This window comes from Exophiala spinifera, assembly GCF_000836115.1.
Source record: "Exophiala spinifera strain CBS 89968 unplaced genomic scaffold supercont1.1, whole genome shotgun sequence".
Lineage (NCBI taxonomy): Eukaryota > Fungi > Ascomycota > Eurotiomycetes > Chaetothyriales > Herpotrichiellaceae > Exophiala > Exophiala spinifera.
In genome coordinates this window covers 2,794,927-2,815,375 of record NW_015622513.1, presented here as the reverse complement: position 1 = coordinate 2,815,375, position 20,449 = coordinate 2,794,927, and the positions used below count along the sequence as shown (strand labels likewise).

General features: G+C 50.8%; 10 protein-coding genes across 10 annotated transcripts; 7 read left to right on the top strand and 3 right to left on the bottom strand.

The window, feature by feature from the left end:
• Positions 1 to 373: 373 nt before the first annotated feature.
• PV08_01055 (uncharacterized protein) lies at positions 374 to 1,951 on the top strand (the record flags this gene model as incomplete). Its single annotated transcript, XM_016375420.1, has 4 exons — positions 374 to 521; positions 578 to 1,164; positions 1,239 to 1,588; positions 1,651 to 1,951. 4 exons carry the CDS (start codon positions 374 to 376, stop codon positions 1,949 to 1,951), a joined length of 1,386 nt encoding a protein of 461 aa, XP_016240696.1.
• Positions 1,952 to 2,907: 956 nt separating this feature from the next.
• PV08_01054 (uncharacterized protein) lies at positions 2,908 to 3,727 on the top strand (the record flags this gene model as incomplete). The annotated part of the gene is made up of 2 exons (XM_016375419.1): positions 2,908 to 2,928; positions 2,951 to 3,727. 2 exons carry the CDS (start codon positions 2,908 to 2,910, stop codon positions 3,725 to 3,727), a joined length of 798 nt encoding a protein of 265 aa, XP_016240695.1.
• Positions 3,728 to 3,956: 229 nt separating this feature from the next.
• PV08_01053 (uncharacterized protein) lies at positions 3,957 to 5,001 on the top strand (the record flags this gene model as incomplete). Its single annotated transcript, XM_016375418.1, has 3 exons — positions 3,957 to 4,054; positions 4,111 to 4,379; positions 4,442 to 5,001. 3 exons carry the CDS (start codon positions 3,957 to 3,959, stop codon positions 4,999 to 5,001), a joined length of 927 nt encoding a protein of 308 aa, XP_016240694.1.
• Positions 5,002 to 5,316: 315 nt separating this feature from the next.
• Positions 5,317 to 5,969, top strand: PV08_01052 (uncharacterized protein; the record flags this gene model as incomplete). The annotated part of the gene is made up of 2 exons (XM_016375417.1): positions 5,317 to 5,441; positions 5,498 to 5,969. 2 exons carry the CDS (start codon positions 5,317 to 5,319, stop codon positions 5,967 to 5,969), a joined length of 597 nt encoding a protein of 198 aa, XP_016240693.1.
• Positions 5,970 to 6,462: 493 nt separating this feature from the next.
• On the top strand, positions 6,463 to 7,339 carry PV08_01051 (uncharacterized protein; the record flags this gene model as incomplete). The annotated part of the gene is made up of 2 exons (XM_016375416.1): positions 6,463 to 6,680; positions 6,817 to 7,339. 2 exons carry the CDS (start codon positions 6,463 to 6,465, stop codon positions 7,337 to 7,339), a joined length of 741 nt encoding a protein of 246 aa, XP_016240692.1.
• A 286-nt stretch (positions 7,340 to 7,625) lies between these two features.
• Positions 7,626 to 9,526, bottom strand: PV08_01050 (uncharacterized protein; the record flags this gene model as incomplete). Its single annotated transcript, XM_016375415.1, has 5 exons — positions 7,626 to 7,763; positions 7,848 to 8,328; positions 8,413 to 8,982; positions 9,068 to 9,282; positions 9,374 to 9,526. 5 exons carry the CDS (start codon positions 9,524 to 9,526, stop codon positions 7,626 to 7,628), a joined length of 1,557 nt encoding a protein of 518 aa, XP_016240691.1.
• Positions 9,527 to 10,119: 593 nt separating this feature from the next.
• PV08_01049 (uncharacterized protein) lies at positions 10,120 to 11,180 on the bottom strand (the record flags this gene model as incomplete). The annotated part of the gene is made up of 2 exons (XM_016375414.1): positions 10,120 to 11,007; positions 11,088 to 11,180. 2 exons carry the CDS (start codon positions 11,178 to 11,180, stop codon positions 10,120 to 10,122), a joined length of 981 nt encoding a protein of 326 aa, XP_016240690.1.
• Positions 11,181 to 11,767: 587 nt separating this feature from the next.
• PV08_01048 (uncharacterized protein) lies at positions 11,768 to 12,367 on the top strand (the record flags this gene model as incomplete). The annotated part of the gene is made up of 1 exon (XM_016375413.1): positions 11,768 to 12,367. One exon carries the CDS (start codon positions 11,768 to 11,770, stop codon positions 12,365 to 12,367), a length of 600 nt encoding a protein of 199 aa, XP_016240689.1.
• A 426-nt stretch (positions 12,368 to 12,793) lies between these two features.
• PV08_01047 (uncharacterized protein) lies at positions 12,794 to 16,147 on the bottom strand (the record flags this gene model as incomplete). The annotated part of the gene is made up of 1 exon (XM_016375412.1): positions 12,794 to 16,147. The coding sequence occupies one exon, from the start codon at positions 16,145 to 16,147 to the stop codon at positions 12,794 to 12,796; it is 3,354 nt and encodes a 1,117-aa protein (XP_016240688.1).
• Positions 16,148 to 18,455: 2,308 nt separating this feature from the next.
• PV08_01046 (uncharacterized protein) lies at positions 18,456 to 19,073 on the top strand (the record flags this gene model as incomplete). Its single annotated transcript, XM_016375411.1, has 2 exons — positions 18,456 to 18,757; positions 18,818 to 19,073. The coding sequence occupies 2 exons, from the start codon at positions 18,456 to 18,458 to the stop codon at positions 19,071 to 19,073; spliced, it is 558 nt and encodes a 185-aa protein (XP_016240687.1).
• Between the last annotated feature and the right edge of the window lie 1,376 nt (positions 19,074 to 20,449).

Below are 20,449 nucleotides of genomic sequence, written 5' to 3'. Positions count from 1 at the left end.
ACACTATCTGTAGGTCCAGCCGATACATAGCGAGTCCGTCCCATTGGGGTCGGATGATAGCCAAGAAGGCCTGTCTAGTTCTAGTAGCGATCAAAGATATTGGAGAGGATAAACAATGAACGAACGCTTGTCCACAATGCTGAAACCAGAAGGGCGATTCGAATGGCACATGTTCTCGGTACCCCAGGAAGATCCATGGGGCTTATCCCGAAAACCACTATGTGAACTGTCTTTCGCCTGAATAGTGGGTACAGTCATCATTTCGAATGGATTATAAGGATTTCTCAAAGACGATTCACCGGAATTACACTGTGCACACGTTCTTTCTCAAGTGGGGTATTCTTCTTGTGTAACTCATCCGCAGGCTGTGACCATGGCTCATCCACGGGGCTGCGATCCATCTGTGATCGATGTGCTCATAGTCGGCGCCGGAATTGGTGGTCTCTTCACTGCCATCGAGCTCCATCGGCACGGGCACAATGTCCGTGTGATCGAGTCCAGGGATGGCGTGGATCCGGTTGGTGAGTAAGTTACGGCTTGAGGCAGCATGAAGAAGATTAACAGACCCATTGCGCAGGAGACTTCGTTGGTATAGGCGTCTCAGCGACGAGACAGTTTGCCAAATGGCCAGGTGTACAAGAACGGTACCAAGAGATTAGATACAAGCCGTCGATGGCGTGGTACACCTTCAGTGGCGAGCACCTTGCGGGCCCGATGAAGGCATTAGACGTCCCAGGCATACCAGTCCCCGTGCACCGCCCCAAGCTTCAGCAAATGCTGTACGACCACGCCAAATTCTTGGGCATTGATGTTGCATTTGGCAAACATGTTGAGAAGTACATTGACAGGTCGTCCACGTCCAAAGCTGGTGTCCTCACGACCACGAATGAAGTGATAGAAGCGGACTTGGTCGTTGCGGCAGACGGCGTCGGCTCAAAGTCCTGGCAACTGATGCAAGAGGGCCAGTCCAAAACGCGCAGCAGTGGCTTTGCAGTGTATCGTGTGGCCTTCCCAACCGAGTTGGCCCACCAAAACTCCATAGTTTCGAAGCACTTTCCTGTCCCTCAAGATGGGTGGGACGACGTGCGAGGCTGGCTTGGCCCGGATACGCATCTGATCACGGCAACGTCACCGGACATAATGACTTGGCTATATACACACAAGGTCAGCAGTCTTGGAGACATGGGAAGGCGGTTGTTCTCCCAGGAACAGATACAGGCTGACTTTTTTCCCGGCAGGATTCGGATACCTCCACCGAGTCATGGTCTAGACGGATTTCTTCCGATACAGTGCTGCAAGACCTTTCTCAGTCAGGTCTCGACTGGCACCCTGCGGTGATAGAATTGATCAAGCAAACTCCGCCAGAGACAATTGTCGACTGGAGGCTGTTATGGCGCGATCCCAGGGACGTTTGGGTCTCCGAAAGTGGACGGGTCATACAGATTGGCGATGCGGCACACTCTTTTATCCCAACGTCCGGAAACGGAGGAACTCAGGCTTGTGAAGATGGAATGTCCCTGGCGGCATGCCTGAGCCTTGGTGGCAGAATCAACGTCGCTCTGGCCACTCGGGTGCACAACATGCTGCGGTAAGTCGTTTAGTTGGTCCTTCATCGATGATATAGTCTGGGCACTTACCTTTTAAACACAGCGCCGACCGAATATCTTGCTGCCAACGATCCGGCTTTCGCAACCGTGACACCTTGCACAATGCAGACTTCGGAGAGCTCAAAAAGCATCCAGAGAGATTGGGCGAGATGACAGGGCGCTGGATCACACAACATGACGCGGAACAATACGTTTATGACAATTGGGAGGAGTGTGTTAATTGCTTGGTCACCGGCAGGAAGTTTGTCAACACCAACATTCCTCCAGGGTATACACCCAAGCCATGGTCCATCGATGATGTGATGCACGGAGAGACAAGAGATGATGAAGGAGAATGGACCTGAGAGCCAGGAGTTCGGTGTTGGCTCTTAAGGTGGATATATTCACGTCTAATCTTTGGATTAAACATAGAAATCCAGCAGAAGATCTCAATTTATCCTCCTTGGATGGATAGACTGCAGGATCTGACGACGGCTGAGATGCATACCTACCGTGTGTCGGCGGAGAAGATGCTTCAAATCACGGCGTTTGGTCGTATTTGAAATGCTTGAACAGAATGTATTATCATGAAATATGCTCTATGCTTGAATACATAACTTGATCCTGCCGTTGGTCGGATCAGCCGACTCCGGGCTCGCCGTTCTGTGTCGAAAAGGACTAAGCGCCGGGGTTAGCTCTCAGAGCCTCCGTTCCGAGTACTCCACATTCGCACATGTACCCCGGGAATTACCTCTTGAGCCTCCCCTCGACGGCTTTCCTAGACATACCATGAACACAAACCCAATCGTCAGCTAGACCTAGGACACTGGCACATACCGATCGAGTGTGTCGGCGGCCGCACATGATGGAATACGTGAGCGACGCCAACATAGAGCCCGATGAGATGAACCTCCGGCCCTATGCCTGCAGTTTCTGTGCCCAGCTCTTCAAAAGGAGTGACCACCTTAGGCGACACGTTAATCTTCGTGAGCAGCTTCCACCGAGAGGGTAGTACCAAAGACTAATGCTTTCACACAGACACGAGACAGCATCAATACCAATGTCCATGTGGTGACACCTTCTTGCGAAAGTCAGCATCCTTGTGAGGACTACTTTTCCGGACCTACTGACCCGGTCATAGAGATGCATTCACCTCGCATACACGGGACTGTGCGAGCTTCCAGGCTCGCGCAAATACTGAACGCAAGCACACACGTACCAAGGCAACGAGGACCAAAAGAGCCTGCGATCAATGCGCGAAAATGAAAATCAAGTGCGATTCTCAAGAGCCTTGTGCTCGTTGTCGCCGCCGGTCTTGGAAATGTGCCTATACCAGAACAGGGTATGTCGACCCCTATCTTCAGTTTTGCCGGAGTGAGAAACAAGGATGTAATCCAGGAGGCTCAAGCTCTACCACCACAACAACTCTGTCAACCGACGTCGTAGCTCAAGATGACTCCGATTCAAGGGCGGGTACAGCAGAGTATAATGGCAACTTACAGACGGAAGAGTCGCAGGATGTTTCCTTATCCATCTCCGCAGAGAGGACTGCTGCCATTCCAGATTCCATAAGCTTACACACTGCCGAGACTTTCCCACTGGTCGATGCTGACGTTCTTAACTTCGATTTCTCTTTCATGGCTTTCGACGAGGATGTCGAACCACTCTGGCCGCCCGATTCACCTTTTCCGTATTTTGATCCTTTATGCAACTTGCCATCTATGTCCATGAATTCAGAACTCTCAGCCAGCTCACGCCCAACTCACAACGAATTAATGGATGGAGAGTCTGACACCTCACGCGGGTTCTCTATGGAGCAGTCCGATCCCGTCGAGGCAAAATGCGCCGCCATCTGTGCGCTTTTACGGAAACTAGATACAAGTGCCTCAGAGGATGACCTGGAGCGATATTCGAGTCGCGAACAAGTTCTACAGTTCCATCAACTATACGGGCGTCATTTCCAGTATCACTTTCCGATTCTGCATTCGCCATCTCATAGTCTTCCGTCAAGCTCCCCAATCCTTCTGCTGGCCATCGTGCTCGCAGGAGCACATTACTCACAGCCTTCAAACCCTGGCCATCGTCTACTTCATTTTGCGGTCCGGCTAATCACACATATTGAAATGGAGCAGGTTGTATAAACTACCCGGCCCCCCTGAATCTCTTGCTAATTCGACCAGAGTAAATCTGCCGTGGAAACACCAGTCCTGGAGACTCTTCAGGCATGCGTTATACTGCTTGCTCTCTTGGCATGCTCTCGAGACCATGCTACCAATTCATCTGTCCTATTTCACTTAGAATGGATATTGACCGTAAATCCTTCTCCCATCTTGCTGTTGCCAAGCTGATCTAAAGAAGATGGCGGCAAGGATGGGGCTGTTCAACGAGGAAGAGCCACCAAATTACGCATCACTTCGTCAACAAGACTTTGACTGGCATGACTGGATATACCGAGAGTCACGCAGAAGGTAACGGAAGCTTAAATCGTACTAGGCTTCGTGGTCTAACATTATGCACCTTTCAGGCTTGCGTGCCAGGTCTTCTGTCTCGACATGGCTGGTTGCGTCTTTCGAAGCAGAGCACCTGCTCTCTCGCCCCTGTCGTTCAAGGTCCTCTTGCCAAGTTATGAATCAGCCTGGCAAGCCAAGTCAAAGAGCGAATGTTGGCATCAACTCCGGGCAACTTCACAGCCTCTTACAGTCTCCTATGCTTTCAGCAGACTTTGGGGGGCTGCCGCCGACAACTTTGTGGGCCTGGAAGTCTCTGGATACGGGATGTTCACACTAATCGAGGGTATGGAGCTGATCCGCAATTGTTTGTGGTCGTTGAGCATGCTAACACGGGGTTCGCGCCAGGACTTCATGGTTGCATCTTCAATATGACTCGAGAGGAGATGTTGTTTGCAACCTGGGAAGACAACACCGCGCCTTCCACGAACCTATTTCAAACAACCGCCGCCACAATGGTGAAACAACTTCAATCAAGCTTAACAGCTGAGACTATTGATGCAATTGCGGACGGATTTATCGGCACGTATGGAGGAAAAACTTTCACAAGGCTTAATTCTGCATTGAACGCCTGGCGCCAATGCTGGCAGAGTAGAGTGTTCCGCGATCTTCAAAACGATGGGAATAACTTCTTGTGCGATCCTCTCCCATTTTGGCATCTCGCGAAGCTCCTCCTGATGCTTCGTTTAGCGAGAGTGGCAGGTGCCGAAGAGCCCATGCTGGCCCTGCTTAAAGTGCGGCATGGACCTATGTGGGACAGGTCGTTTGCACAAGACGGAGTGCTTTCTTGGTTACGAAGATTATGGCCTAGCAGAGGGGAAGATACAGCTTTTGAGACATCTGAATATGCAGGATCAGAAACAAACTGTGTAGAAAGCCTGCTTACAGTCTTGTTGAGACCGACATGAGAATGGCGCGCTACACATGATGGTCGAACAAGTCTTGATGAAATTAGCAACGAAGTCTCATACATACACTGCCATAACAACTCATACATCACGCCGTCCTGCTTTGATTACGTATCTAAAATTCGATTCCATCTCATCACTCAAGTAAATTGACGTCGGATACTGTCGGGCTCTGTGGGGCCGTTTTAGAATGAGACGGCATATGAGGGGGTGTATTCCGAAGTCCAAGTAAACTGTGGAGCCAACTCTTATGACAGACCTTCTATCACTGTCAAACACTTGGTCCTCGCCATTTGAACGGCAAAGTGAGCAACAATGGACGAAGTTGAGATCAGAAGTGTGCTGTATCGTGAGAGATGGGCACGAGATACCTGTCAATGGAGCAAGATGAGAGCTTGTTATCACCCCGATGCGAGTAAGACCCTGGTTGCGGTCTCTTGGTACGACCTGTCTTTGTCGGGAGATATTTGGCTTACAAGCAAACTCACAACGGCAGGTACACGGGTAACGTCGATGGATTCGTGGCTGCGTCTGAGAAGCTCGCGAATCCAGGCATTTCAACAATCCACGTCATCACACCCGCGGACATCGATATTCGCCGGGGAGAATATGCTGTCGCAGAATCCATTGCGCAATTCAGCTGTCGCTTTCCGCACGACGGCCACGAGTATGACTTGGTGGCGTACTCGAAATTACTGTCGAGAATGCAAAAAGTTGACGGGCACTGGTACATGCTAAGCACGCAACCCATCTACATCCGGGATGCTATATACCCAGTGGGGAATAGTCCAGTGCCCGACTTTTCAGACATTGAAGCCGCTGGTTGGAACAGAAAAAGCTACCAATTCATCTATTGGCATGTGAGTCGGCGGGGGCTAACCATGAAGGATGACTTGCCCGGCGAAGATGATCCCAAGAGCGTCGAAAAGGTGTATCAAGAGGCTCGCATCTGGCTCGAGTCTGTATGAGGCATATGAAGATTTTGTGTCTTGAAGACCTTCAGGGTCGAGGTATTCTGATGGCAGCGACGGTACAAACTTAACTTAGCTCTACGTATCCTGGTATCGCACTGGAGACGCTGCCCTCTGACCCCAAGAAAGCCCAGAAATTCGGATACGTAAACAATAGAACGCGTCGCCACACCGAGCTCGCGATTCGAAGCTAAGCTTCGAAGTATCAGTTAAGGTCTGAGAATAGGAGGCGGAGAGGACATTAAGCTAGTATTCGCGAAACCCGAGGATCGCAATAGCCCCCCCGAACACGCGTGAAGCCAGGCCGGATATAGTCAGGATCGCGGAAACTCTTTGTAAGCCTGTTTGAAAAGATTAATACATATGTGGAAAATGCTCCCTTCGTAGAATGGAGATAATTTTCACATGCAAAAGAAGAGAAGAAATCCCCAGTCCCTACAAGCAAGACTCACAGTTTTTGTCTTGAATAGGATTTTAAGTCACTACCAGAATGAGTAAAGAATGTTGCTACAAAGGCTTCTTCTGGGACAAAACCCCGGTTGGGCGAGAAGATACGCTAGCGGGCTACCCTACATATATCACCGGGACCAATCCTGATGCGGCGTTGATGATAATCCATGACATGTTTGGATGGACCTTCTTAAACACAAGGGTGCTGGCGGATTTCTATGCCAAAGAAGCCGATGTCACAGTATATGTTCCTGATTTGTGAGTCTTCTTCGTCTTTCTTCGATACCTCTCCCCTCGCTGCGCGATCCTTCCTTCCAATACCACGTCCTGGTAGGGCCGTGCATACAGTCCTGGCCGCTATCTTGCTTTGGATCGCTGACCGACCCATTTCCAGTTTTGACGGCGAGGTCATTCCACCAGAGGTTATACGAGACAGGAGCAGATGGGCAGAGTACGACATCCCAGCTGGTGTGGATAGACGTCATGCCAAACCGGTCCACCGAGATCAGATCTTTGCAAGCGCTCGTGAACTCAGATCAAAATATAGGAAATGCGGAGCTATTGGGTTTTGCTTCGGGGGCTGGGCAGTCTTTGCTCTGGGGGCGGATAAGAATCTCATCGACGCAATATCGACCGGCCATCCGACGTGGCTTACCAAGGAGGAGATAAACGAGGTCTCTGTGCCGACGCAGATTCTTGCACCCGAACACGACCCTGTCTTTACCCCGGAACTGAAGGCGCATGCGAATCAGGTCATTCCCACGCGTGGCGTACCGTATGATTATCAGCTGTTCCCCAAGGTTGCGCATGCGTTCTGTACCCGTGGCAATCCGAACGACGAAGAGGAGCTCAAGGCTATGGACCGAGCAAAGGACGCAGCGGTCTACTGGTTCAAATTTTGGCTCCACCAACCGTAGAGATCCAAGTAGCTCAAGCATCGTTACGGAAGGAAAAGAGAAGCCACGCCTTTGATCAGACCTGGCCGGCGAGTAGTGCAAAGTAAGAAATCACATACGTTAACGGATGAATAGTGTCCCCGGTATCAAGCATAAGTAACTGTGGTAGAACTTTGGATCGACCACTTAGGGTCTGGAACCAAGACAAACACATAAGCCTATCTACCAAGTGGTTGTGGAATGCCACCAGTTCGACGAGCACTACCGAGTACCTCTCAACAAAGTGATGTACGCTGTGGCTCTGCATCTACCAGTTGATCAATCCATCCACAGACCTCAACTTTCGCCCGTATATATGTAGCCCTGCCATGATCAAGGTCGAGAACACAACAATCCCTGCCTGCGTACCAAAAGAATTGTTGTAACCCACTTTTGTGCCCCAGTCCTGTGTACATTCTTATGTTAGTATAATGTCCCATGGGTAAGCTCTTGTGCAGTCCAGGCTGCTTGGAGGTGGGAATACACTTACCACCTGGCAGTAACTGATGGTGAAACCTCCGATCAGCCTTGCAAAGTTGAGAATGATGGATATCTCTGCCGAGGCCGTTGCGTAGGAATCGACCAAGTAGGCTGTAGTAGCCACTGTCGACATTATACCTCCGACAACGTATAAAATCCATCCGGCGGCGATCGCAACCCACGACAGACGGTGCGCCAATGCCTGACCAAGGAGAACCAAGCCGGGCACCATGAAGAAGGTCGCAAAGTATACGGGTGGTATCCGTGCCTCTGGTGCATAGACACCGTTGTGGCGCCGAACGTATCTGTTTGACGCAAGGTCGATAACAAAGCGCCCAACTACGCCGCCAACGAGAATCCCAATGATAGGGGCGAAGTACATGTATGACAAGGCGTCTTTGCTGAACCCATAGCCGCCTTGTGTTCGCGGTGTACTGAGAAGAAGCGCAGAAGACTGATTAATACCAATAACCCACATGACTGTAATCCCACTAAATACGAATAAGTTGATATGTTAGCTGAGGCCACTGTTGTTGACCCCACGTCGGGGGCGGCGGATCGGGGCTGCTACTTACGTTGAGACCGAGACAAGCAAGACAACTGGGCACAAGAAGACTGCCAAAAGTCGTCGATATCCAGCCCACAGGTTGGGAAAGTATTTTTTGTGTGTTAGCTGCCATATGCCAACGACCCTGAAAAGTCGAGGTCCCCTTGTAGGCTGTTCTTCCATTGGGACATCTCTTTGATACCATGTCTCGTCGAAGAAAGCCAGAACAAGCAAGATGCAGAGGGCATTCATGGCGAAAATGAGCCAGAAAACATTACGCCAATTGCCCGTTCTTGTGACGATGAAATTTGCAAGCATGGGTGCAAGATAAGGAGCCAACATCCACATGGCGGTCCAAATGCCAATCTTTCGTGCACGCTCGTGTAGGCAAAACATGTCTGTGATGAAGGCGAGGCCGGCGATCAGGCCGGTAGATAGAGCAAATGCCTGTAGGCATTTCATGGCCAGGTACGTCTCCCAGGTTTGAGCGAGTGCACATCCGAGTGTGAAGAAAGTGCCTGCAACTATCGACCAAAAAGAGAGAGGCACACGGCCCCAGGAGGTCACCAATGGCATCAGAAGAAACCCACCAAATCCCCTATCCGTGGTGGAGAAACAAATCAGTAAAGAGACTTCGAAACTTTTCATAGAGTTTTGCAGAATGGTGTTGAGATAGGACTTACACCAACAAGACACTGTAGTTGTTTGCGCGGTTGATGGCCACGGGCGTCATTCCGAATTCAGAGCTTTGCAAGAAAACGCAACTGATTCCAGCGCCAACGGGAAAGTCCATGCTGAACGCAAAGAATCCTGTGCTGAGAAGTATAGCGTGCTTCCTCCAGGAGGGCCAGTTCAATGGATCATGGGGATCTTCTGACGGCTGTGGTACAAGGACCGTCTGCAAGCTGTGTCAGTGGAGATGATGGGGACGCTTTATCATGGTGTCATTTCATCAGTCCTACTGAGACTGCGACGAGCAGAATACCTACATGTCCGTCCGAAGCCACTTTCACGTTTTTGTCCACGTCCATAGCAGCCTCGCCGCCTGGATTTGCTTCGATCTGAACAATGGTTGCGGCACCATCTTGCTCAATGGATTCTAGATGAGTGTTACTCTGTTTCTCGCTCGTCGAAGGGCCCATTTCGATCGCTCTATCAGCAAGAGATGACTGTTGATACGGCCAGGCCTAAAATGATTTGAATCAAGTAAAATGGCAATTGCCTGCCAGGATCAACCAAACCGCAACTGTGTGGTGATATACCCCTTTCGACCAAGTCCCCATGGGCGGCCAAGACTCCGACTTGTGGAGTCTGGGGACATACACCGGGATGTTTGTGCGAGTCCGGGGCGAGATTCGCGGGGTAATCACCGGCCTCTGCTGGTTGGAAAAGCGAGTAGGATTTCAGTTCTAGCATGGCTTCTTAACGCCGGAAAGATTGCCTCCGCCTTCGGCCCTTTTCTTTGTGAAACGTCGCGTTTATCAATTCATATTCGGTTATCGTCGGTAGTCTGTAAACCTTTCGAAGCTCAGAGAACAGGAGTAAGAGACCTATTGGGGTTGACTCTCCCATGGAAACTTAAGGGGGACCTGAGATCAGGCTGAGGAGTCAGGCTTAGCTTCAGATTTCAACTATGGGATATTGGCTTCACGCCTGGAAGATCTGTCCAGACCTCGAAGACTGATCCCTCCACCGGACCAAGAGCACAGGCTCGATTTAGGGCGAACACTCTAGTTCAAAGCGTGTCTCCGAACAGTGTCTTCGCATTTCCTTCATATACATCGTGGCGATCCTTTTCATTCGGAATAACTGAGCCCAACTCTGATTCAAGCTCAACGGCAAGCTCCACCACGCTTTCATATCTAGTGTACGGATAGTCACTACCAAAAAGCAATCGATCGGGCCCGGTGAATCTCAGGAGTCCATGTATCTGGTCTGGAAGAACGAACCCAGTGAGATCAAAGTAGAAGTGTTCCTGCAATATGTGTTTGATATCGAGGCTGGTAACTTCTTGTGCATTGCCAAATACGGCTTTGCCAAATCGAGCAAATCGCTCCACGATCGGAGGAAACGCTCCTCCAGCATGCGGAATAATGAATCGGATATCTGGAAATCGGCTCGGTGTGTGCGACATCAGAAGATTGAAGATAACACGAGCCTCCTCGAAAAAGTACTCGCATATCCCTTGGGGAAGCCTCTTGGTCGGAATCGCACTAATAAGACATCCGTCGTGCGTTATGCATGGCACCGTGGGATGGATGAAGACTTTGGCTTTCCTGCGGTTCAACTCCTCGAATACCAGGTCGAACTGTGGGTCGCCGAGGTATATCCCATCGTGACTGGTCAGTACGCACACGCCGTCAGGTTGTAGTTTATCGAAGGCATAGTCGATTTCTGCCAGAGCTCCCTCAACATCCGGGAGGGGAAGTGCCGCGAAGTAGCCGAATTTATCTGGTCGCTTCTGCTTGACTTCAGCAGAAAATTTGTTGCACCTTCGGGCAAGATCCCTGGCAGATTTGAAATCTCCTGGAATGAGGTGTGTGCCGGGATGAGTAATGCTGAAGATTGACTTTGCGATATTGCAGCGTTCCATTAACTCGAGATGCTCCTCCTCATTCCATGTCTAAAGCCCCGTGTGAGCAGATATTCGAGAGCAGCTCTGATCTGGAGCGACTAGGATTGGCTCTGGCCAGGATCACTCACTGGAGGAATTGGAATTTTTCCCGCTGCAGCAACAGCATCTGACCAGAAGGGGGGAACAATATGTGTATGGACGTCGATTTTGGTAGGCGACATCCTAAAACACACTGGTTGAAATGCCTTGGCGTCAGTATAATGGCTCGACGAGAGGGCTGTTGCAATATCTCGCATACTCGACGCGGACAACTGGACCGTCCCGCTATCTCATGATAGCGACCGGCATAGGCATAAAAACCTACCGCTGTGGCGTCCACTTCCATGACCGACAAGCTCGGCGGAGAGATTGTTCGTGGGGACTTAAGCCGAAGAAGCTCTTCCAGAGCGGCATTGACATCATGCGGACTTTTCGGAGACACTTGCGTTTGACAGTGCCCGATCAAACATATCTGTGACAGGCGCAAACGGTTCTATACCTGCTCGAAGACTCATCTAAGAAAAGAACCCCTATTGGTGCAGCCTTCCGTCCCGACTCCGAGAGCCCGAAAAAGGGGTACCCCGCTCCGGGGAAGCTCCCTAGGCTCTTGTCCGGACCAGAATGAGGATCCCAAGAAATTTGACCCTCCGCAATAGAGTCTCGTAGTTGCACTTTTACAACCTGAGTCACGTATAAACGGAATTGTAAGACAACACTGAAGCCGCTCGCACCGATTCGACGTACGTCGACTGACAAACCTACTTGCAAAATGGCCTTGCCTCGGAAACTCGACTTTGATGGTGAAAGTGGCAAGGTGATTAGTCCCAAAGCTCTCTGCCACGTTGTCCTACGCACAGCCAGCCTGAAGGCGATGCAGAAATTTTATGTTGATTTTCTCGGTGGGAGGGTTGCTCACGCCAACGAAATGCTCTCTTTCATCACATATGACGAAGAGCATCACCGAATTGCACTGGTGGAGGTCCCTGGCACTGAGCCCAAAATCTCGACCACTTGCGGGCTTGAGCACATCGCTTTTGGATTTCCGACTTTGTTCGAGCTCTTGTTATCTTATCGACAAAGACTAAAGACCGGTATCAAGCCTTGGTGGTGCATCAACCACGGCCCAACAACGAGCATATACTACAAGGATCCTGATGGTAACATGCTCGAAACTCAGGTCGACAATTTCGAGACTGTGGAGAAGGCTGATGAGTTTATGAAGAGCAAGAGCTTTGCTGAAAATCCTATTGGCACAGAATTTGATCCAGAAAATCTCATCAGCAGGATGTTGGCAGGGGAGAACGAAAACATCCTCAAGCGCCGGGTAGAAACAGGTCCCAGGCAGGTGGACGTCAAGGATTTGGCATAGTGGTTATTAACAAACTCTCAAAGCACCACACCGAACCACAGACCGTGTACATACTACAAACACTAAGACTCGGTGATAAATTGTAATCATATCGGACGAAACAACCTTCCCTAGAAACAAGTGATTGTGCATTATAAAAACATCTTGCAGACTGCCCGGACCTATATTCATCATCTCATCACTGTGTATAGTTGTAGTAGTAGGAGCTGGTGCCTTTCAGTACGCCCTGCCCCTGTCGAGCAAGGGCTGCTGTCTGTGACTTCTGTTCTGTCCTATTCGGGAGCTCCATTATCCTTTGGTCTCTCTTTCGCTCACATCCCGACCTAGGTATGTAGAGCACGTTAGACATTCATAGCAGGGGAACTCTGCGAACCGAGTAGCCTCCAATCTTCAATGGTAAGTAGCATGTATTTGTCCCGGCTGCCTTCAAGCTACATCCAATATACTCACTCCCTCGCCTAACCCTGACGGCGGATGCCCGCCACTGTTCGTGCTCTCCGCCCTACTCCGTCCTTCGGTTTTGATACTGGCGACCTCAGCGCCCTCGAGCAACTCCTGATCACGTTTGCCCAATTCTGTGCTATCCTCCTGGTCGTCATCGTCGTCCTCGTCATCTCTATACGCTCCTCTCTGCTGTCCCTCGCGAGCGTTGCGTTCAAACTCGCGCTGGGCCTCGTCCATTCGCTTCCTCATCTCCGCAGCCATCCTCATTCCGTCATTGACGATGTTGTCCAGCACACCTCTGAGACCGCGGGATCCAGGCTCGACTATGCCGCCTGCACGTCCGACGTCGATGACCGTTCTGTTAGAGCCGCCGCCTGCGCCGTTGATCAGATTCTTCACCGGTGTGCCAAGATTGCTGAACGTCGTCAGATTGCCGGACAGAGTACTGCTCGGCAACGAAACCGTGCTGGCGTTCGGAGAGTCCGAGAGACGGAACGATTGGGGAAAGAAAGTCTCGAAGAACTGCTCGAGGAGTTCGTCGGCGAGAATCACCATGCGGAACGTCGGCAACGTGATATGTAAGGGTTTGTTCGGGTTGAGGGCCAGATTGTGCGACGCGGCACGTGACGCTGAACTTATACGTTTGTCCTTCGCTGGCGCCAGAGCGGCTGGGGATGGTGAGCCAGGTGGCGTGATTTCGGAAAGAGGGTCTTTCTCCGTGGGCCGTGGAGACATTGGACTTTTATGGTGCATATCATCACTCTCTGCGAAATCGAGGAGGTCATCGCCTTCTTGCTGCTCATTGGCGCTGAGGCTGGTATTTTCGAGTTTGGCGTTGGCCTCTTCGACAGCTTCGTCGGGATCAGCGTACTCGAAACACCGTCTAATGAAAGCGCTCACACTGCCTAGAAATTTCTCGTTGGTACTTTGTTTCAGTGCGTCGGCTGCCTCGGTCGCGGATAGAGGGGAAGTGACACCAGTCGAACCTGTAGAGACAATTGTGCCGTCGAAGCCTCGACGGGACAGGAAGAGCAGTGACTCCGACATTCTCAGTATTCCTTCTCGGTCGACTTTCCCTGTAGAATCCTCATCAAAGAGATCAAAAAAGAGGCTCATCGAGTTCATGATGTCGGTCGTGCCTTTGAATTGAGCCAGCCCCCGTACTAACTGTTGCAAGGTCATCGCGCCCTGTTGAGACTCGTCCCATTTGCCATACAACCTTTGCATAAAGTCGTGATCCGCTGGCTCAGGACTGTACCCCCATTGAGAAAAGGTGGCACTGCGTTTTCGCTGGCTCATGTTGGGAGTGCCGACCTCCTTTGCGGACATGCTGGGCGAGTCGCTCACCGCCCATTTGGCAGTATGTGCCAAAAACTCCCGAAATGCATCGTAATCCATGGTCTGCAAGGGAGCCTCGTTACGAGCTGGTTCGTCTTGGTTGTAAGAGGAGTGACGGTTCCACAGGCCCGGTCGGACTTTGTGATGCTCTTGCTTCCGGCGTTCTTCTTCTCTTGCCTTTGCACGAGCCTGTCGCTCGGACAAGACGGCAAAGAAACGATCGTAGATAGAACTGAGATCTTCAGCACTGAGCTTCTTGCTCTCCGGTCCTAAGTTTCTGATGGACGTCCGCTTGGCGAAGGTAGCTAGTCCTTCTTTGACACTATCGATGTGCTTCGAACGTAGTTCTTCCACGCTGGCATTCGTTATTGCCGCAAACTCTTTGAACGCGGTGACCATTAGTTCTTGGAATTTTGTGATGGCTCTCAACTTTTCGTTTTCAGAGTGTGGATGAGCTGACTCGTCGAGTCGCGAGAAGTAGTCCTTCAAGATGGAGATAAATGAGCCATCATCGGGTACGTCAAGTAAATCTTCACCATTGATGCGTAAGATGGCCAGTCCAACTTGAAACAGGACTTTTGGACCCTCTAGGAAGAAGACATCCAGGACTCTGAATGCAAAAATAAGAGGCATCGAGTTTATATAGAGCGACAAAAACCATGGTAGCGATACGACCGAGAGATTGACGTCCGACTTCACGAGGTGGTCCCACAGCACGGGCATTGTCCGCTCGACCAGCTTTTCAAAGACTCGCTGGTCCAGCAGAGTGCCGTACATGTCTTTCGAATAGTATCCGGGGAGCAATCGATCGCAAAGGGTGCCCAGCGTGAAGAACGCCTGCGCTTCGGATTGGTAGATGAGTAGGGCGGCCACGACTATGTTCATGGCCTGACAATAACCGACCTCTTCGTTCGTCCAGCTGTATGCCGTCAGCACCCGCCGCAGCCTGCCGATTCCCTCTTCGCTCTGGAAGCCAGGATACTCTGGCAGACTTCGATTCAGATCCTTCTCAATCTCGTCGATGGCCAGCGACTCCTTGCCGGTGAACTTGGTCAAGGTTTTCTCGTACAGGTGGGGATTTCGTAGTCTCGTGTAGAACGAGCCCGAAGATATTTCCCATATCTCGCCTCTCAACCGGTTGGGAAGACCAACACGAATGAGTTTGTGAAAGGTGGGCTGTCTCACTATGGTCGCATTCCGACCATTTTCTCGTAGATATTCGCCCCATAGCCTCATCTTACTCCTATCCCTGAGTTTCCTGGCATCACCCGGGTATCTGAATAACATTCCTAGGCCGGTGTCAGGCGGGTCCGGGGCCTGCGTGCCATCCTCTTTCGCTTTGATTCGGACCGGATCTAGCAGGTACTCGGAGTAGCACTGTGATACCACGGCCCGTAGCGTGTCTACTTCCTTCATTCCTTCCCTAAGCCCCTTCTTGAGCCCGTCGCAGAATCGCTCGCAGGCAATACGGCTTCCATCCAGTGTAATGATGAGTTTCCGGGGCGGGGGCAATGGCGCTTTGGGCTTCTCAGCCAACGGCTTCTGTATGGATTCGAAGGTAGTCAAGGCAAGGCAGAACTTGTCTTGATGGCTGTTCAGTCTTTCGACTCGCCGTATTGAGCAGAGTGGGAGGGTGAATCCATGACCGCCAGGCCCTGCTCCCTGTGTAGGGCCAGTGAAAGAGGTGGAGGAGGAGTGACTCGCGGTTGGGAGGAAACTTGTACGAATGGTGGAAAAACACAGAAAGTGTTCACTCAAATGCAGCTCCCCTCCATATCTGTTACCATTGTCCTTCGACTTCTCCCCAGAAGTTACCGGTCCGCCTGTCGAGGAGGAGGGTAGCGGAAGGAAGAGTTCGGCGGATATTTCGTGCAAAGGGTTTTGGCCCGCAGGGAGCCTGAACTGCTCCCGGAAGAGAGAGGCTTTCGAAGGGCGATCATCGGGAGTCGAGGAGAGGGGAGACTGATCGATAAACTTTTGAACGAAAGAGCTCAACATCGCGTAGGGGGGGGCATTGGCGGCTCGGTGCTTCAGTTGATGGTCCCTTTGCCAATCACGCGTTCGATGGTCACTCTGTTCGTATCATGCCGTGTATGTAGGCAGGCCGAAGGTATCACAAGAGTAATATGTCATTATTCCGTTTGGAAGCTCGAGGATAATGTCCCTGCGGTGTCATAGCAACGTATCTCACTTCTCGTATGAGGGCGCAGGGGCCAAAGGCGAGAAGAGGCATCAGTACAAAGCCTCACCGGGCTTAGTGATCCTTGGCAGTTGAAGCAGCGAGACGCGTACACGGCCTGACGTACCTCCCCACCCAATTTGATGGTGGCGGTACCTGCGGCTGACCGGGCGTCGGGTGGCGCCGCTTTTAGGGGGGCCAACCCCTTTTGGTCTACGGAGGACTTTTTGATGCTATCGATTATCTCAACTGCATTGCCGAATTTTGTTCTACTGAAAAGAAGTCCTCGAGACAAGTTGAGTGGTCGGTATTTGCTCCCTAGCCAAGACGTTGTTGAGTATTGTTAAAGAGCCAATGGGTTTTATCAGCAGAGAAAAGCAGTCCTTCCTAGATGGGAAGGTGGATCTCGGTGACTTTCTCTTCGGTGCTCGCACTGCCTGGAGATGCAGGGCCCCTCATTATATATAGGCAGGAAACACACCTTCAACGACTCGTGGGCTCAGGAAATTCACTCATGACGTTGGTGGCCTGTCTCGGTCACAGCATTTTCTTTTCCGTACTTCTTCAGACCTTCAGTGAGTAACCATGTTGAAGTCCAACACTTGAAGCTTCAAACCCTTGTTCTCGGTGCTCGCCACTGTAAGGGGCTTGCTGGATTCAAGATTCTAGCCAACTCAAGTGAGCCCTAATAGGTGGTTAATAATCCGCAGTACATCTATAGTTCCATATTGAATGGGCTGTCTTCACTTATAAGACAGAAAATTTGCGAGAAGAAATGGTGAACAGTGAAGACTTGTCTCTTGCAATACCATATAATGAGTGAATGAGTCTCAAGCCTGCACTTGACAGCCTGCTTGAATCATTCAATGACCAGCATACAGCACTCGCGCGCTCAGTTACCTTCGGTATGTCTTCCCGAGAACCTACAGCACTCCATCCGCCGAGATGTAGTGAATTTGTCCACGGCACATGGTATGATTCCATAAATGACTCACTCCATCACAGCACATCCTCCAGAAGAATGTGGTAAATTCTTGACTGACTGTGCATATAGTGGCGCAGGCTGTGACTGAATATCACGTCACAGAGTCAGTTCACCATTCACTTCAATCTGGGGCCATGGCTACATATACCCATAGGCAGCACTCTCGACCCTCTCGATACGCTTCTATCTGGTACTCATATATGTATATATACCCATCATACTCCGACCATCGTTCCGCCACCCGTCCTGCCGGTGCTTATGCTTGATGAATCCCATACCACAAGCGCTACGGCGTCACTGGACGGTCAGTCAGCACCCAGGCTATTGTTCCGAGGGCCGATGTAGTTCAGGTAGTATTCCTGACTCCCGAGGAACTATCGTCGTGTCTCCTGTCGTTGCCCACGCACTGACACTCCGTGGAGCCATACAAAAAGGGTGTCTTGACTACAGGTCTGATTCATGCTGGCGTTCTCTTTGCGCTGGACGGCCAGATACACAGTTGCATCGTTGATGCTCCGAAGACATGTAAAGAATTTCTGCTCAAACAAAGTGCAGCTTTGGTCCCGGGCTTCGGTGATCTTTGGGACACTCGTCTACGAGTGTTTGTGGTCCCTCATGATGAGTTGGCTGACCAGTGGGCTCTGGGCATGTTGTTTCCACACTCAGACAAAATTCTTGATGTTGACTTCAAGTGACGCTTTCAGGATGAGGACCGCTGCTACCATCTGTGGTTGTAGCGGTAATTGTCATTGGAGTCAACGAGGTGCGGACTGTTCCCTGAGCACAAGTGAGTACCATCCCTTGCGACTTGTTACGGCTGGGTGCTGATGAAGTAGGACTCAATTCCACCACTCCTCGGTGTGAGGTGTTCACACTTGGGACTTTTAATGAGCATCTTCAACGCGGAGTTGGAGTGGAATGTGTTGCGTCATACACCGCATCGGAGTGGAGCGTTAGTGACTCGGGACTCCTGGCTATTGAGAATTGTGTGCCCTTCACACTGAAGGCATGAACTCCAGAAGATATTGGCGCTAATAACCGGGGCAGAAGGAACTACAGGCATTAGTGGAGCGACACTACCTCAGACATGCCTATGGAATGTGAAGGGCCTGGTGTACGATGGACTATGCAGTCACAGCCCAATGACAGAAGGAGTTCAGGGGATGAAATACAAAGATGAAGAAATTCAAGAGCTTCAAGTGACCTGGGCTCAACGCCAACGAGACCTCGCCCGCAAGCGAAAGGAGCATGCCGCCGACGTCCTAATGGCCAAAGAACTGGGAGATATCAACTCTTCAGATTCGGAGTACCAAGAACCAAAAGAACGACGGCCACGAGAGCGTGCAGCGTCAGAACAAGGCCATAGAAAACATACAGAGAATCAGAGCATGATCCTTAGACTCCTTGGGCTTGGAGAGCTCAACGAGTCTGATGAAGATGTACAGTTGGTACTGACAAGACAAGAAGAGAGGGATTAACAGATTCGTCAATGGGCTCAAAACAGAACTGCTCTACGACGGAAAGTGTTGAAGGAGAATATCGACTTGCAAACTTTGAACGCCAAAGATCGAATGCAAATCGAAGCTCTTGATCAAGTTTATCAGCAAACCAGAGAGCGGAAAGCAAAAAACAAGGACCTAGCTCAAAGACCATTTGAAGGCGAATCTCTCGACGATGAAGAGCTGACAAAAGGGCAGAAAGTCATCTCAGAGCTCAAGAGAAAGATGCGGTCTGGAAAAAGCCAGCTTACGATGATCTGATGAGACCAATCCGTGTCTAGGAGACAGCAGATGGTCCTGAAGATCAGCCAATATTCGAGCAATGGCTCGACAAGGAGAGCGCCCTGCTGGAGGTTAAAGATGTCAAAACAGTTGACCAAAGGAACATGCACAGAAGGATCGAAGCACGCAAAGCAGCTATCAAAGCTTGGAACAATGCATCTGAGATAGAGCAGAAGCAACCAAGGGAGGCTGCAGAGAATCCAGACCCTCCTCTCTCTCTCGGATGATGGGAGAGCTCAATTGTATCAGGAGTTCGAGGCGGTCAGAAGAACGCCCGTCAGCGAGAAGAACGTCTTCGATACAAGGAGGAGCATGGAGGACGAAGGCCAAGAACCAGTGACCAGCGCGAGAGAGAAAATGCCGGGACGAAGCGGTTGCTGGATGAACGAAAGGCAATCGTTGAACAGTGGGAGTTGAGAGAGCTACCTGATGAGGCCGATGCAGGCGAGGCACGCGAAGGGTATGAGCAGGTCAAGGAGGCCTTAGCTAAACGGGCTCAGCAGAATAATACTACTAACCAGAGAACAGATAAAACAAGAGCCCGTATGAAACAAGCTGTCAGAGAATGGGAGTCAGCACCTTTCGACTCCGATGCTGACCTGCCCACAATCTAAGGAATACATCTCTGTCAAAGAGTATGCGGCCAAGAGGCTCGAAAGCAATGCCAGGTCCAAGGCCAAGGCAAAAATAAATGCAAGAAAGCACGTTCGATTACTAGCTCAAAGGCGCAGCACAGATTGACCATTGCCTGGAGGGCATGTTAACATTCTTTTTCCTGAGCGATTGGAGGGGCATGGGGAGCTGTTTCCTCACGGTTGAGACTCAGAGGTGGAGGGTTTGCAGAAGACGAAGAAGGTAGGAGAAGGAGAAGCAGAGGAGGACGAAGAGTCACACGAAAATGCATAACCCGGTCTACGGTTCGGTGTGGTGCTTTAAGAGTTTGTTCATGCTCCATCGTAAGGTACAGTAAGCATTCCACCCTGACAAGCCCATCTTCATCTTGAGTCCCAATATCATTGCTTGTATCACTGCGTACCTCTCTATTCCCAATGATGTGTTGGGTACAGTATGTTGTATGTTGTAGCCTGCTACCTACTCGAATATCTCATTCTTCGTCCGTTGAACGTCAGGTCGATATGATCATGCTGGCGTTGCTTGGCTCACTCAGACTGTCAGGCTATAGTGAACTGTCGAACAGGCCATTGCGATTCTGCTTTCATGAGTTCTCTTGAGTTGACTCGGACACGTAAGACCGCCACAGTCCAAGTCTCGTGTGCAGGTCCCCGTTCTCAACGGTTTCGGCCAAAATGAGAAAGTTGAGGTTTCTAACGCCTCTAGAAAGCAGTAGCAAGTCG